Below are 14,705 nucleotides of genomic sequence, written 5' to 3'. Positions count from 1 at the left end.
AATTTATTATTAACAATAATATAAAATTATGCACAAAAGGAATTACTAACGTAAAAACAAGTGGTTTTATTTATATATGTTTATATATAAATATATGCGGTGGCCCCTAGAGACAAAACACGTACAAACTCCAAAACACATTTCTAGCATGAACTGAACTTCCAAAGCAGAGCTACTAGATCACTTAAATTACACAATTGAAAGCATGTGTGTATTGTTTGTGTATTTATACACAGGCGCTCATATATATATTCAAATAATTTTAAAAAAAGTTCATTTACCTGTTATTACCACACACCAAATCCGGTCATTGGTACTTGCTGGCTTGTGTAGCCACAAGATAACAAAGGCTCAACACTGCGCCCAGCATCCTGGAGCACTTCTGTTGTTCTTTTGTACGTGTTTTGAGTTTTTATGTGCTTCTGAGTTTTTACGTGTTTTGGAGTTTTTACGTGTTTTGGAGTTTGTACGTGTTTTGGAGTTTGTACATGCTTCAGAGTTCGTACGTGATTTGAAGTTTGTATGTGCTTTGTCTCTAGGGGCCACCGTAAATATACTTTTATTTATTCACTCCACATAAAATGTAATAAATAAATCATCTAATACAAAAATCAACTATTCACATTTCAAGTTTTAACTATTTACATTTTCAGCTTTTTCCTTTCACAAATTTAAAGTGAAAAGAACACAAAACACTGCAAACCACAACACAATTAAATATAAATTATAATAATATGAAAACTAAAAGAACATGCATATTCTCTGTCATATGGACCTGCATGAATAAACTTTCTCAATCCTTTATCATCTGCAACCGAAAATAGTTGTGGATGATTACTATACCTTTCTAATGTTGTTGTCCCTGCCTTTCTTTCTCTCTCTCTGGCTCTGTTCCTGTGCTACTGAGTGTAACTACCGCCCCTCCCCCCTCTGCCCAGCGTAAAGCACAAGGCTCGCGTGCAGAGTGAAGCGGAAAAAAAGTGCGAGAGAGAGGCTGAGAGAAAGAAAAAAAAAAAAACCCACGTGACGGCTCGCGATAAGGAGCCGGCTCGCGTCGTTCACGTCAAAGAGCCGGCTCTAAGAGCCATTTCGTTCGCGAACGACCCATCACTTGCTCAAAGGTAGAGTTGGATGTCTCGAGACCGGTCTCAAGACCACTTTTACGTGGTCTTGGTCTCGTCTTGGTCTCGACGGACTTTTGTCTTGGTCTCGGTCTTGGTCTCGACGGACTTTGGTCTTGGTCTTGTCTTGGTCTCGCTGTTTCGGTCCTGCGTTCTCAAATCGACATAGTGTTCGGGAGATTTGGAGTCAACCATCAGCGGAGCGGGGGGGGGGTGGCTTACTGGGCTTAAGCCCGGGTCATTTTTTCAGAAGCATGGGGTCTTTTGGAGTGTAATTTGTTAGTTAGATGCCTGACTGACAACTGTATAAAACAAGAACAACACACGAAGCACAGAGCGCACCGTCGTAAATTCCCCCTAATTTTGGTATGATCCGAGCTCAGGCACTAGGCGACTGAGCACAGCACCCATGTGAGCGAAGGGGGAGAAGCTGCTGCCTGCGAGTTTGCTGCAGACAGAGGAGAGCTTAAGTTTGACCAGGTACCAAAGCAAATCATTCATACTGAACTAATAATGTAAATATGACGGTGTATCACAAAAGATTGATATCAAACTGATCACTTGGTTGCGTTACTTGCTCTTCGAGTGAATCAACAAATGGATAAATAAAAAGCCGAACAGCAATGCTGATTTTTTAGAGAGTCTTACGGTGTGTTCACACCGAACGCGATGGACGCGAATAGAGCGTCAGGTTTACATGTAAACTGAATGGAAAGGCGCGATTGCGGGTCCCGCGAAAATTCGGAAGCAGATTTGCGTCGCGAAAACGCCAAAACGCGTGAAACGCGCGTCAGTGTAGCGCGTCTGGCGCGTTTGACTCGCGAATAAAACCACGCACGTGAGTTTTTGTGTTGCATTTTGTGCATACGCGCGTTTCGTGTCTACCGCTCGAGTTGGAAAAATCTGAACTCCAGCGTCAAATCGCGCCGCGACAACCAATCAGGAGCCTGGTGACGTGGCTGTTACCTAGGTCAAAGGGGCAGATCCAGCCAAAGCCTTTCATACTTCAATGGAGGGGAAGGCTAATCAATGCGGTAGCAAACAACTCGGAGCTGTACACCACCAGCTGCTTTCAGTACCGAGACAGGAATAAAAAGGACCGAGCTTGGAGGAAGATATGTGAAGAGATCGGGCAACCTGGTAAGTTCATTCATTTCTCTTTTGAAAGTTTTCACTGACCCGGGGAAGCCGCACAAAAGCTAGCAAGCCACCGCTATTTTCCCACTGACGTACAAATACCGTTCTGCTTTTATGCATGTTGTCATTTAGGAATATATTTTATTGTTTATTAATAAACAGCACACAGTGGTCCCGCTGTTCATCCGTCACTGCTTTGCTTTTTCGCTGATTTTTTATTGCACAGTACAGCATTGCATTCTGCAGCCTGATTGACAAATCTCCTGCGCTTGCCAAATTTATCACGTTTGGTTTTGATAACCATCGCGTCCAATAGAAAAAACAGCACAAAAACACCCATAACTATGAGCCTCATTCGGAAATAGACACCTGCACCGTGAGGGAAAAAGGCGCACGAAAGTGGCGGGCAGATGAAGACAAACCGCGGCATAATAATACTTTTACGTTTTGCAATCTACAAAGGTTTGCACTTTGAGAATCAATTGTGAGAACTGTGACCAGGGGCTAGTTATTCTGAGAACCCCTGCAATAAATGAGGGACCACTGTCTACTCTACGATTATTATATCCAACCTGTTAACATTTAATACTGTATTGATAGAACCAACTGATTCTGCAGCAGAGCATCCCCAGTCCCTGAGCTCCTGCTGCTGCACCCACAGATATGTACAGCAAGCACTGATACCTTTTTAGTCGGTGGGATTCCCTTGTGATCACCTTTACTAAATATCTACAACCAATCTGATTATATCCTGTTATTGTTTTTGTTTTTTTTCAATGTTGAAATTAAAATCTAGTAGCAGCCTTCTCATTTCTTTGTGTTTTGTGCTGTTTTACAGGCCCACAGAGGAGGACGGCTCCGAGGCAGATGAGGGACGGGTCCCAGGACGGTCCATCGGCGGTGGAGCTGGCCATCCTGGAGTCCCTGAAGAGGCCACACCAGTCTCCAATGGAGCATTTCCTCCTCAGCCTTGTTCCTGCTCTGGAGAGCAGCTGGTCCTTTTTATTCCTGTCTCTCTGTAAATTCTTATATTTTATATATTTGTGTTTAATGTTTTTCTGTTTGAGACTTTTAATATTATTTTAAATAAATGTTTATAATGACTAATGTCTCAGTTCTACTACACAGCAAATGTTGGCACACGACTTGACACATGTAGAATTTATTTCATATTATACTAATGACAAAATATACTGATACAGTGGGATGCAGAAGTTTGGGCAACCTTGTTAATAGACATTATTTTCCTGTATAAATCGTTGGTTGTTACAATAAAAAATGTCAGTTAAATATCATACAGGAGACACACACAGTGATATTTGAGAAGGGAAAAGAAGTTTACTGGATTTACAGAAAGTGTGCAATAATTGTTTAAACAAAATCAAGCAGGTGCATCAATTTGGGCACCACAAAAAAGAAATGAAATGAATATTTAGTGTATATCAATGTGTGTGTCTCCTATATGATATATGGGGTGCCTTTGTCTGGATGTGCTTCCCATCCAGAGCTGCACAGCACAGAGGAAAGTTCCAGCGCTCCTGGAATCCCTCTGTGATGGAGCGCCAGTCTCCAGGTGAAGGCACAGCCATGAAGTCGTCCACTAGACAGTCCCAGATGGACGTCGCTGCCTGGGGGGTGATCTGGCTCACCGTGGACACACCGACTCTGAAACTGAACGCGATGGTCCTGAAGGAGTCCCCGGTGACAAGGAACCTGGACAAAATTGTTCAAAATCAGTATTATGTGTACTGCAGTTACAAAATACATTATTCAAATTCCAAAATACTTTTGTGATGTCAGATATAAATCACAAAACTTAAATCTTACATAAAACATTTTGTAATTATAAGGATAATTACAAAATGTATATTAGATAATATCTAAAACAGTTGTGTTTTGTTTTAACTTTAACATATCATAATTTGATTGGTAGCAACTTTCACAACTACAGTGAGCCAATCACTCATAATTCCTAAACATGTCAATCAGGTAGGAATGAAGTGAGACATTAATAGAAATAAAGAGTTGTGTGTTGACATGTAGCCCTTTCCTTGCTTAAATCATTAATATTTTTCAAAAATTAATCTTTGATAAGACATAGCTTATCAAGATAGAACCATGTAACTAGAGATGAACCAAACTGTTCACAGTTTTATCTAACTCTGTTTTAATAAAGGCTGTGACCCCTGCTATAGAGTCTGACAGCTGCAGGGATTATATACAAATATTCAACTATCCCAGAATTAAACCAGGTCTAAATAAAAAGGAGTGAGTATCACTACAAGGTTAACTCAGTGGTCCTAATGCTACAGTTTGATATCAGCAAACACCGAGCGCATACATTGATGTGACACCACAGCCATGCTATCATTCAAACACTGATAACAGCATAAATCGAATTAAATCGGGACTTGATGAGACCTTCTGAGTATCACTAGAAATATTATAAAGAGTCGTCTCTGTACCACAGTTTGCTTTCAGTAAACACCGACAGCATTCACTGTTAGCATAGCACATCCATGTTAGCAGTGTATAACTGGATGGATTAGCATATTAGCACAGATATCAATAAAGGACTACCGTATTAAATAGTTTTACTAACCTCAGGCAGACGGACAGGCGCTCTGCAGGTGGGATTGAGCGCCTGTAGTCGGTGTCTAGGCGGGCGATTCTGGGACCGACGCGGGACAGCAGGTCCTCAAACTGGCCGACGGTGATAGCGCTGGAATCGGCCGTCATCCAGGCGCAGCTCCTGGAGCAAGTGGTGAAACTCACCAAACTGCTCATGCCTCTGGAGGACCTGATGGACCCAGGTACGGCGAGGACGTCTTTTACGCTGCTGCTCTGCTCTCCACAGTACATAGAGAAGGGAGACTCTCTCTTCAAGCGCTAGCTCGATAGCTGCCATCTTGCAAAACCAGGTCTGGCACAACTCCCTCCCACATTCCTCCCACATTTCCGGTTCACGCGCGTCAAAATATGATATTTTGACGCGCGATGGATTTTTCTTGGACACGCGTTGAGACGCGAATGTACACGCGTCAAATTAGGGGCGTTTGGGGCGTTTTATTCGCGTCCATCGCGTTCGGTGTGAACACACCGTTAGCTTACATTTCATATTTTCAGTTGTTTCCCTCCACGGCTAAACAAACTCTCTAAATCGGTTTCAGTTGTGTACTGATGAACACAACAATGGACATAAGGAGCTTCTTTCAAAGAAAAAACTCAGGTAGATGTTATTTTATATATTATGCTTTGGATGTTGTTCAGTATATCTATGCAAAACAGGAGGAATTTCAATACACAGCAGGATATTCACAGTTGAAACCAGATATTTACATACAATTTATGGAGAAAACATAAAAACTTTTTTTTACTGTTAAACATCAATTTAGAGTAAACTTTTGTTTTTGATAAATAAATGTTGAAATATCTTTTGAATTAGTGAAATGTCGGAATAAAAAGAGGGAGCTGTCTATTTTAATCACTTTCATCAAATGTAGGAGTACATGTACACTAAGTTTATTGTTAATTAATAAGAAACTCCAGACGATTCGATTCTGAGCTGAAGAAGCTTCTGATAGGTTAGTAGAGTCCATGTGAGTAAAGTGGTGGCACAGCTGTGGATGCATATAAGGCAAAACACAGAGCCTGTTTCTTTGACATGGGAACATCAAGAGATGTCAACCAAAACACCAGGAAAAGAATTGTGGAGCTCCATAAGTGTGGCTCAGTTTGAATACAATTTGGTGCCATTTGCAATTAAGAAATACAGATAGTTTCTCTCTTTACTCTCAAAGTTAACAAATATGTTTTTTATATTTATCAATCTAAAAAAATAAACATTTAGTCTGATTTGATGTTACAATTAAAAAAGTGTTTTTATCTGAAGAGTCTGTAAATATCTGGTTTCAACTGTATATTTGATGATGTTGGTGTTTAGCTTGTCAGCACAAAGAGGGAGAGAGAGAGGAGCAGAGAGGGAGAGAGAGGAATAGAGAGGGAGAGAGGAATAGAGAGGGAGAGAGAGAGGAGGAGAGAGGGAGAGAGAGAGAGGAGCAGAGAGGGAGAGAGAGAGGAGCAGAGAGGGAGAGAGAGAGGAACAGAGAGGGAGAGAGAGAGAGGAGCAGAGAGGGAGAGAGAGAGGAGCAGAGAGGAATAGAGAGGGAGAGAGAGGAACAGAGAGGGAGAGAGAGAGGAGCAGAGAGGGAGAGAGAGAGGAGCAGAGAGGGAGAGAGAGGAATAGAGAGGGAGAGAGAGGAACAGAGAGGGAGAGAGAGGAACAGAGCGGGAGAGAGAGAGAGGAGCAGAGAGGGAGAGAGAGAGGAGGAGCAGAGAGGGAGAGAGAGAGGAGGAGCAGAGAGGGAGAGAGAGAGGAGGAGCAGAGAGGGAGAGAGAGAGGAGCAGAGAGGGAGAGAGAGGAATAGAGAGGGAGAGAGAGGAATAGAGAGGGAGAGAGAGAGGAGGAGAGAGGGAGAGAGAGAGAGGAGCAGAGAGGGAGAGAGAGAGGAGCAGAGAGGGAGAGAGAGAGAGGAGCAGAGAGGGAGAGAGAGAGGAGCAGAGAGGGAGAGAGAGGAATAGAGAGGGAGAGAGAGGAATAGAGAGGGAGAGAGAGGAACAGAGAGGGAGAGAGAGAGGAGCAGAGAGGGAGAGAGAGAGGAGCAGAGAGGGAGAGAGAGGAATAGAGAGGGAGAGAGAGGAACAGAGAGGGAGAGAGAGGAACAGAGAGGGAGAGAGAGAGAGGAGCAGAGAGGGAGAGAGAGAGGAGCAGAGAGGGAGAGAGAGAGGAGGAGCAGAGAGGGAGAGAGAGAGGAGCAGAGAGGGAGAGAGAGAGGAGGAGCAGAGAGGGAGAGAGGGAGAGGAGCAGAGAGGGAGAGAGAGAATGACGACAGAACAGAGATGGAACAAGAGCAGGTGAGACACACATGTTAGTCAAATGGTTGTTTGCCAAAACTCATCAGAACATGTACCTAGTGTTTCTTTTTAGATACCATTTGTTACTTTTCAAATTCTATATTTATTAAGTTATTCAGGCTTGTTTGCACAACAAGGCTAAATAATTATATAAACTTTTCTCAATCTAAATATTGTACTTTGGTAGAATTAAAAAATAAGTGTAGTGCAGGTCTATGATGATTTTTAGTGCTACTATCATCTAGTTCTGATTCTGGTTCTGTCTTGGTTACTGTTGTAGTCCTGTTTTAATTCCGGATCAGTTCTGGGTATGGTTGAATTGGGGTTTAGTCCCTGTGTCTTGATACAGGCCCGACTTTGTTCTGCCTTGCTGCTTAATTAAAAAACTAGTTTAAGGTGTCCTGCATATGTATATAGAATAGCATCTGGCTGCAGTTTAAAGACTTTTTTTGTCTCGGTCTCGGTCTTGGTCTTGTCTTGGTCTCGATACCCTCTGGTCTTGGTCTTGTCTTGGTCTCGGATTAGGCGGTCTTGACTACAAGTCTACTCAAAGGTAAACTGGATACCTGGCTGACCATCACGTTCACGGCCAGGTGAGGACGGATCAAAGATCAGGAGTCGATTTCAGGCTTGGGCTTGCTTTCATCATATTAGTCCAATCCAACTTTATTTATAGAGTACGTTAAAACCAACATGGTTGAATAAAGTGCTTTCCATCACAAAAACTGAGATAATAGTAAAAAAAAAAAAAACCATAAACAGACAAAGAAAGTGAAATAACAATAAAATAAATACATAAATGAAAAAAAGATTTCAAAATTAAATCCTTAAATATATTAAATATTAAAACTAGTGCTGTCAGTGTTAATCTCATTAAAATGACGTTAACGCCACGCGGCAAATCTCCGTTAGTGAATTAACGCAGATCGTGTGGTTGTTTGCTGACAACAGAAAAAAAACATCAAAGGAGAAAAGTTGCATCTAAGAACACGTTTTTTTCTTACTGATGCTCATTAGTGAAACACAAAGACATTAGACAAAAATGAAACTTTAGACCCTCTCTTCCCCCAACAGAAGTCAAAGGGATCTTCCAGGAATAGTGACACTATTTTCTGGAGAAGTGATTGGTCAGTACGTCATGATTTCATACCTGCTGATGTCTAATCTGGAACCTAACCGGCACCAGCAGAGTAAAAGACACTTAACAGCTAAATTGAATCAAGCATAAAAACATTTTAGGCATCAAGACAAGTCATATTATCTGTGAATTTCCTTTTTGTGATTGGTCAGATGCTGCCAACACCTCCCTTTCCTTGTGAAGGTGCATAAGAAACCCTGAATTAACTTTGCTAACCAGCGGTTATCCTGATCACGACTGTTAGTGTAAGTGAATCCAGATGATGGAAAGAAAACCTGGGCATGCTGAAATCACTTCGTAGTATGTGCCCCAGGGTTCAAAGGCCATCCAGTCGCACCATAACAAGAACATGGGAACACTAATGTTGTTTCTCCTTTTACAGTCATAATCTGCATTCATGAATGTTAAAAATGATTTTATTAGAAATGTATTTTGAAACAGAAGAGGTGTTTCAGTTAAGATAACACAGAACTACTTCAGTGACAGTGGACGAGATCTTTCCACTGCTGTGCAGTCCAGATGTACAGCTCACAGACTGATGGCAACCTCTCAGAAAACACGAGTTACAGTAGTAGTGATAAACAGTGAGACAAAGATCCTCTGCTGAAGCAGAAAAGGTTTAATATATTTCCTATGTAACCTGCAGGGGTGATTCTCAAGTCTGTTGGAGCCCAGGCAAAAAGGGACAAGGACACCTGACAGCCCAGTGTGCCCAGCAGAGCTGACATGAGGGCTGTTTCAACTGAATCACACACTCTGCTTGCCAGAGGTGAGTGAGTGGAGTCGTGGGGTTCCTTTAGGGACGTCAGGTCCAGCGTACCGCCACTGCAGATTCTGCACATTATCGCTGCTGTAGACTCAAATTGTGCTAACAGTGCATTGTGGATTGTGTTGTATCCGAATCTGCTGGCTGGCATCTTTTTCTCAATCCTGCCAAACTCCGCCCCTTTCATGTAAGCGTGCAGGGAAGACCCTGTGTTAGAGAACTGATAACAAACTCTGTGTGACAGTTTATCCTGATAACAAACGTTAGGGTACGTGAATCCAGATGATGGAAAGATAGCCCGGGTCTGTTGATGAGTCTCCACTTAAACACTGACGTTGTTTGTGTTTCCTGGAGTCCCGTCAGTCCTGTAAACCAGCGTCCCCAACCTTTTTTGTGCCACGGACCTACAATATTCTCAAGGACCGGCCTTTAAGGTGTCGAGGATAAATACAACAAAATAAAACCAGTACTGCTGCCAAAAAAAGAAGAGTTATTCAAACCCCTGAAAAGCATCAATTTCACACCCGACCTCAACTCTCGCGGTCTGGTTCCAAATGATTTACGGACCGGTGCCAGTCCATGGCCTAGGGGTTGGGGACCGTTGTTGTAAATAAAAGAAACCCCTGCTTGGACGCTGTGCAGAGCAGCTGGACCACACATTGTCACTTAATGTTTCTCATCATATTAATATTTATTTGTAAAATTGTAACTTTTAGTTTTAATGTTCATCAAATAAAATTACATTATTGAATACTACGTGCTACGCAATAATAGTAATAATATTAACTGTAATAATCGTAATGGCAGTTGTTGTCATCATCATGCTGTTAATATCATGACTTTTAAATTCATAGTTTTTCATTAAAACATTTTTAATTCATCAAAATGAAATATTAAAAAAAAACCCTAAACTTTAAACTCTGCCACAAACAAAAATAGAATAAAAATAATAAATGATAACCATGTGCAGCTTCTCTCGTCTTCCATTTTTCCATAATATGTTTCACTCTACATGTTAAAGTGTGTTGGCTGCATGTTAAGTTCAAAACGCTGATTATTCATTTTAAGTCAAAGTTTAGGAGCTCTGATCCAGTTGACTGATATACTCTGCTCTACATCCTGCACTGAAATATGTGGATTGTGTGTTTATTAAAATTAAAAATCATCGTGGAGTCATTGACAGAAGAGCATCAACATTCAGCCTGTTAAATTATATTTAGATATTTTTATTTCAGAAATGTTTCCTGACATAAATGGAGAATATAAAAACACAATCAAAGCAGTAAAGTCCATATTATGAAGTGTTTGCTGTATCAGACAATCATGTTTATTCACAACAATGAAAACAATATAGTGCAGATAAACATGGCGCTGCAATGAATCTGCTCTTAAACACAATAACAAAATACATTTTCCAAGAGAGATGATAATGATTCACATCAGAGTGAAGAACGAATACATTTACTGGTTTCTAACATTTATTATAGATCGAACTGATCACTGATAGAAACAGAAGAATATTCAAAATGATACTCTGAGAGATACATGAATGATAATAATAAATGCTGATGAGCATATTAAGTGTGTGTCTGCGCTGAAAGCTGCTCTCCTCTCCTGGTTTTCTGTATCACACAGACCACAACAACACAAAGCATCACCTGCAGACCGCTGAGCAGTATCCACCTGACTTTGTAGAAGGTCGAGTAAACCCCAAAGGGCTCTCTGTAGATCAGAACTGTTTTTTCTCCTGACACACACTCACCCTCTGACTTCAAACCTGTACACACATACTCTCCTGCATCTTCCAGTGAGACATTAGAGATTATCAGGCTGTCACGGGAACAAGTGATTCTATTGTCACTGCAGAACTCATCATCGTACACAATTTTACCTTCTGTTTGAATCGACTTAATGAACCAAACGGATAGAAATCCAGCTTTACATCTCATAGTGACTTCATCTCCCTCTGAGAAAACCTTTACTACAGGTGGACCAAATTTAGGGCACACCAAAAGCCAGTACGCATGTTTTACTGTTTCACCTACACAACTGTAGATACCTGAATCATTTAACATTAGTGATGGAAGTACCAGCGAGAAGTTTCGACCAACTTCTTGAACAGTATCCAGGGAAATTGCTACCTTCATCCAAACTGGGGGCTGGTCATGAATGGGGTCCATGAAGGGACACTCCAGCACAGCTGTGTCTCCCTCTGAAGCATAACGTAGCTTTGTTTGTTTGGTCAAACGTACAGAGTAAGTGCTCACACACTGCTGTTGGTTCATCAACAGGCAGATGTAAACAGTTTGTTGTCCATTGAAGACATGAAGAAGAGATGCGTTTTTTGCCTCCAGGAAACTTTCTTGGACTTTATTCACCTTCAAAATTGTTCTGTCTTCAAAACTACTCGGCTCGGCTTGTTGCCACTTACTGTCATGTCTGATCCAACGCACCGTCAGATTCTCACCTGCTCCTTTACATTGTACGTCTACAGTGTCTTCAAGACTTGCGATAGATTCTTCCCCCCTTACTGTCTTGCACACAGTCAGGCTGATGTTTCTCTCATATGTCATGTTGCCCTGAGTCCAGCACACATCTTGGTACAGTCCAGAGTCTGAGTGGGTCAGGTTGTTGAGAGTAAATGAAGGAGAACCATGAAATGTCTCAGGAAATGAGAGTCGTCCTGTCAGGTCTTCATGTACTGTGAAGTTTCTGTTCCAGGGGTCAGAGATGTTCCACAGGACCAGAGTATCTTCACCAACACGTCTGGAGGTGATGCAGGAGCTGTTTCGATCTGGGAGCTTGAACTGTAAAGAGCCTCCTTCTTTTCTTATGGCGATAAATTCTTCTGCATGAATGTTGCTGATGAGAGTGAACAGCAGGGAGAAGCAGAGCTGTGCGACTGCAGCCATCCTGCTCAGAGGTCTCGTGGTGAGTGTCGTACAAGCACTGACACTGCTCGCTTCATGAGCTTCCTGTTTGTGGTTGGAGGAGGAACGTCACTTCTTTATCACATCATCAAGGAACACTTTGAAGCATTTAGCTCGATATCACGCCGTATATCTGCTTTCACTCTTCACAGGCCAAAGGAGTGAACACATAGTTTTTTTTATACTTCGTTGCATGGGTCCAGGGGTATCAAACATGTGGTCTGGAGCACAGAACCGGCCAGTCACAGTGTCCAATCTGAACCATTACAAGTGAGATTATGTCAGCTTTACCAAACAGCATTGAATATTTATGAATATGTAAAAGTCCTTTCTAAACTATTAATAGTTTTTTTCACAAAAAAGACAGAAATATGGCGGGGCGCTAGGTCGCAGCAGCCACACAGTGTCCTGTCGTGTCTACAATATCCCGACCATAACTTGAACCTGGTATTTAATACCTACTGCACAATCCACTTCGTATTGTCTCTGTCCTGTGTACAGTAGTCCCTCGCTATAATGCGGTTTACCTTTCGCTGATTTTTTTGTGTGCAGTTTTGCATGTTTTTTTTTTTTTTGGGGGGGGGGGGGGGGGGGGGGTTAACAACGCATTGTGTTCTGTATCCTGATTGGCTGTAGACCATTGTCAAATCAATCTGGTGCCGTGTCTCCTGTACAGTACAAAATTCGTTCAGCTTGTCAATTTCACATAAATCTTTGATCACTAGCAGTGTGACTCTGAAGTGCTGTACAGTATGTTTGTAAGTCTTCTCCCCAACAAACACAAAAATATAGACGAAACGTTTTGCACCGTCAAAAGGCAGCAGCGGGTGTTTTTGGTTTCATTCTATAATACTGGACTCATTTTCTCTATGGAGGACCGCAAGAGCCATGTGCATCAAAATAAAGAATTCTGTTCTTAAATAATAAATTGTGGAATGAAAAAAAAAAAAAATATATATATATATATATATATATATATATATATATATATATATGTGTGTGTGTGTGTGTGTGTGTGTGTGTGTGTGTGTATATGTACACACACACACACACACACACACACACACATATATATATATATATATATATATATATATATATATATATATATATATGTGTGTGTGTGTGTGTGTGTGTGTGTATATGTACACACACACACACACACACACACACATTGTCACGGCGAGTGAGGTGAGCCGTGTGGAGGAAATGAAGGAGGATCCAAATGCAGGCAGTCGTGAAGGTGTGAAGGTGGTTTATTGAACATGAAAGTAAATACAAACGGCAAAATGGAGCTAGAACTAAACTATACTGGGATAAACTAAACTACAGAGCACAAACCTTAACGAGAACGACCAGAGGAGAATGATGATGGACAGCAGGGAGAACACACGGGTGAGACATGGTAGATACACAGATCAGGCAGGGTGGAATACACAGACGGACCAGCAACAACAATGACGGAAGACATGACTTAAATACACAGAGAACCACAGGGGAATTACACACAGGTGGTGGACACAGCTGGGAATAATCAACAAGACGAGACAAAGGTAAAACTGAACACACTCACATGAGACCCAGACCTTCACAATAAAACAGGAAATGAGAACACCACACCAAGACGCAGACCTGACACTGAGAGACAGACAGGAAATGACATATGAAACTAAACTCACATCGTAAACCCAGATAAACAGAAACATGGAACTCTAATAATAGAAATCATAATCATCACCATAACACGACAAGAGAACAAGAACACAATCCCTGATGAAAACTTAAATCAAAACACAATAAACTCAAAATACTGGGTCCAACGGACCCAGAACCGTGACATATATGTGTGTGTGTGTGTGTGTGTATATATATATGTGTGTGTGTATATATATATATATATATACACACACACACACACACACACACATGAATGAATCCTTTAGCTTCAGGAGCATTTCTATTCATCTTATGAATTCCAGTCTAATGTCAATTCACTGTTTGAGTTTGGTCTTAAACTCCAGAGAATACCACCTGGTTCAACAATCTTTTTATCTTATTATTTGCAAAACGCTTTTCTTCTGAGAGATGCTCCTGAGGCTGAAATTGAGCCCAGAGAAACAACAACAAAGTTTGTCTGTGAAGGCTCTCAGTCATCCAGGTCATCTTAGTCAAAGAAGCCTGCAAAGAAAAGCGTCTGGACTTCTTTAAGTTGCTTGAAGACGTTTCACCTCTCATCCGAGAAGCTTCTTCAGTTCTAAGGTCAAATGGTGGAGAGTCCCAGATTTAAACCTAGTGGGAGTTTCCCCCCACAGAGGGACAAAAGGACCTCCTGATGATCCTCTAATCGCCTGAGCCAAGGTGTGAAACTGGGTGTGGGTCCCAATCAGCCAGAGTTTCGGGTGAGCTCGTTGTGAAACCTGGCCCCACCTTATCATGCGAATTCCTGAGGTCAGATGGCCCAGGATGTGAGTGGGCGTTAAGGCGTCTGGGAAGGGATCTCAAAACTGGATTATAGATGGCAGACAGTTGGTGTCGTAAACCACCGCTTCTGTTCAAAGATGGTCGCTCACAGTGGACATAGATGGCTTCTTTCACTCCTCTTTCAAACCATCTGTCCTCTCTGTCCAAAATGTGAACATTTGCATCCTCAAAAGAGTTTCCTTTATCCTTAAGATGCGGATGGACTGCTGAGTCTTGTC

The 14,705-nt window shown here is 41.7% G+C and overlaps 2 protein-coding genes across 2 annotated transcripts in view; one reads left to right on the top strand and one right to left on the bottom strand.

Annotated features, from left to right (window-relative positions):
- LOC309687774 (uncharacterized protein) overlaps positions 1 to 9,080 on the top strand; it is a 43,781-nt gene extending 34,701 nt beyond the window's left edge. Inside the window, exon 2 of the mRNA XM_082502958.1 lies at positions 8,957 to 9,080. Coding sequence (XP_082359084.1) covers positions 8,957 to 9,035 — 79 coding nt within the window. The 3' untranslated portion in view covers positions 9,036 to 9,080. The remainder of the gene's footprint in view (positions 1 to 8,956) is intronic.
- Positions 3,405 to 6,533, bottom strand: LOC309687778 (uncharacterized protein). The gene is made up of 2 exons (XM_082502965.1): positions 4,861 to 6,533; positions 3,405 to 3,971 (listed from the first exon to the last, which is right to left on the bottom strand). Exons 1-2 carry the CDS (start codon positions 5,118 to 5,120, stop codon positions 3,701 to 3,703), a joined length of 531 nt encoding a protein of 176 aa, XP_082359091.1. The 5' UTR covers positions 5,121 to 6,533; the 3' UTR covers positions 3,405 to 3,700.
- Positions 9,081 to 14,705: the final 5,625 nt, after the last annotated feature.

Source organism: Aulonocara stuartgranti (genome assembly GCF_965226115.1).
Source record: "Aulonocara stuartgranti genome assembly, chromosome: 14".
Lineage (NCBI taxonomy): Eukaryota > Metazoa > Chordata > Actinopteri > Cichliformes > Cichlidae > Aulonocara > Aulonocara stuartgranti.
The sequence above is the reverse complement of the archived record's forward strand: the minus strand, read 5'-3'. Positions and strand labels throughout refer to the sequence as shown.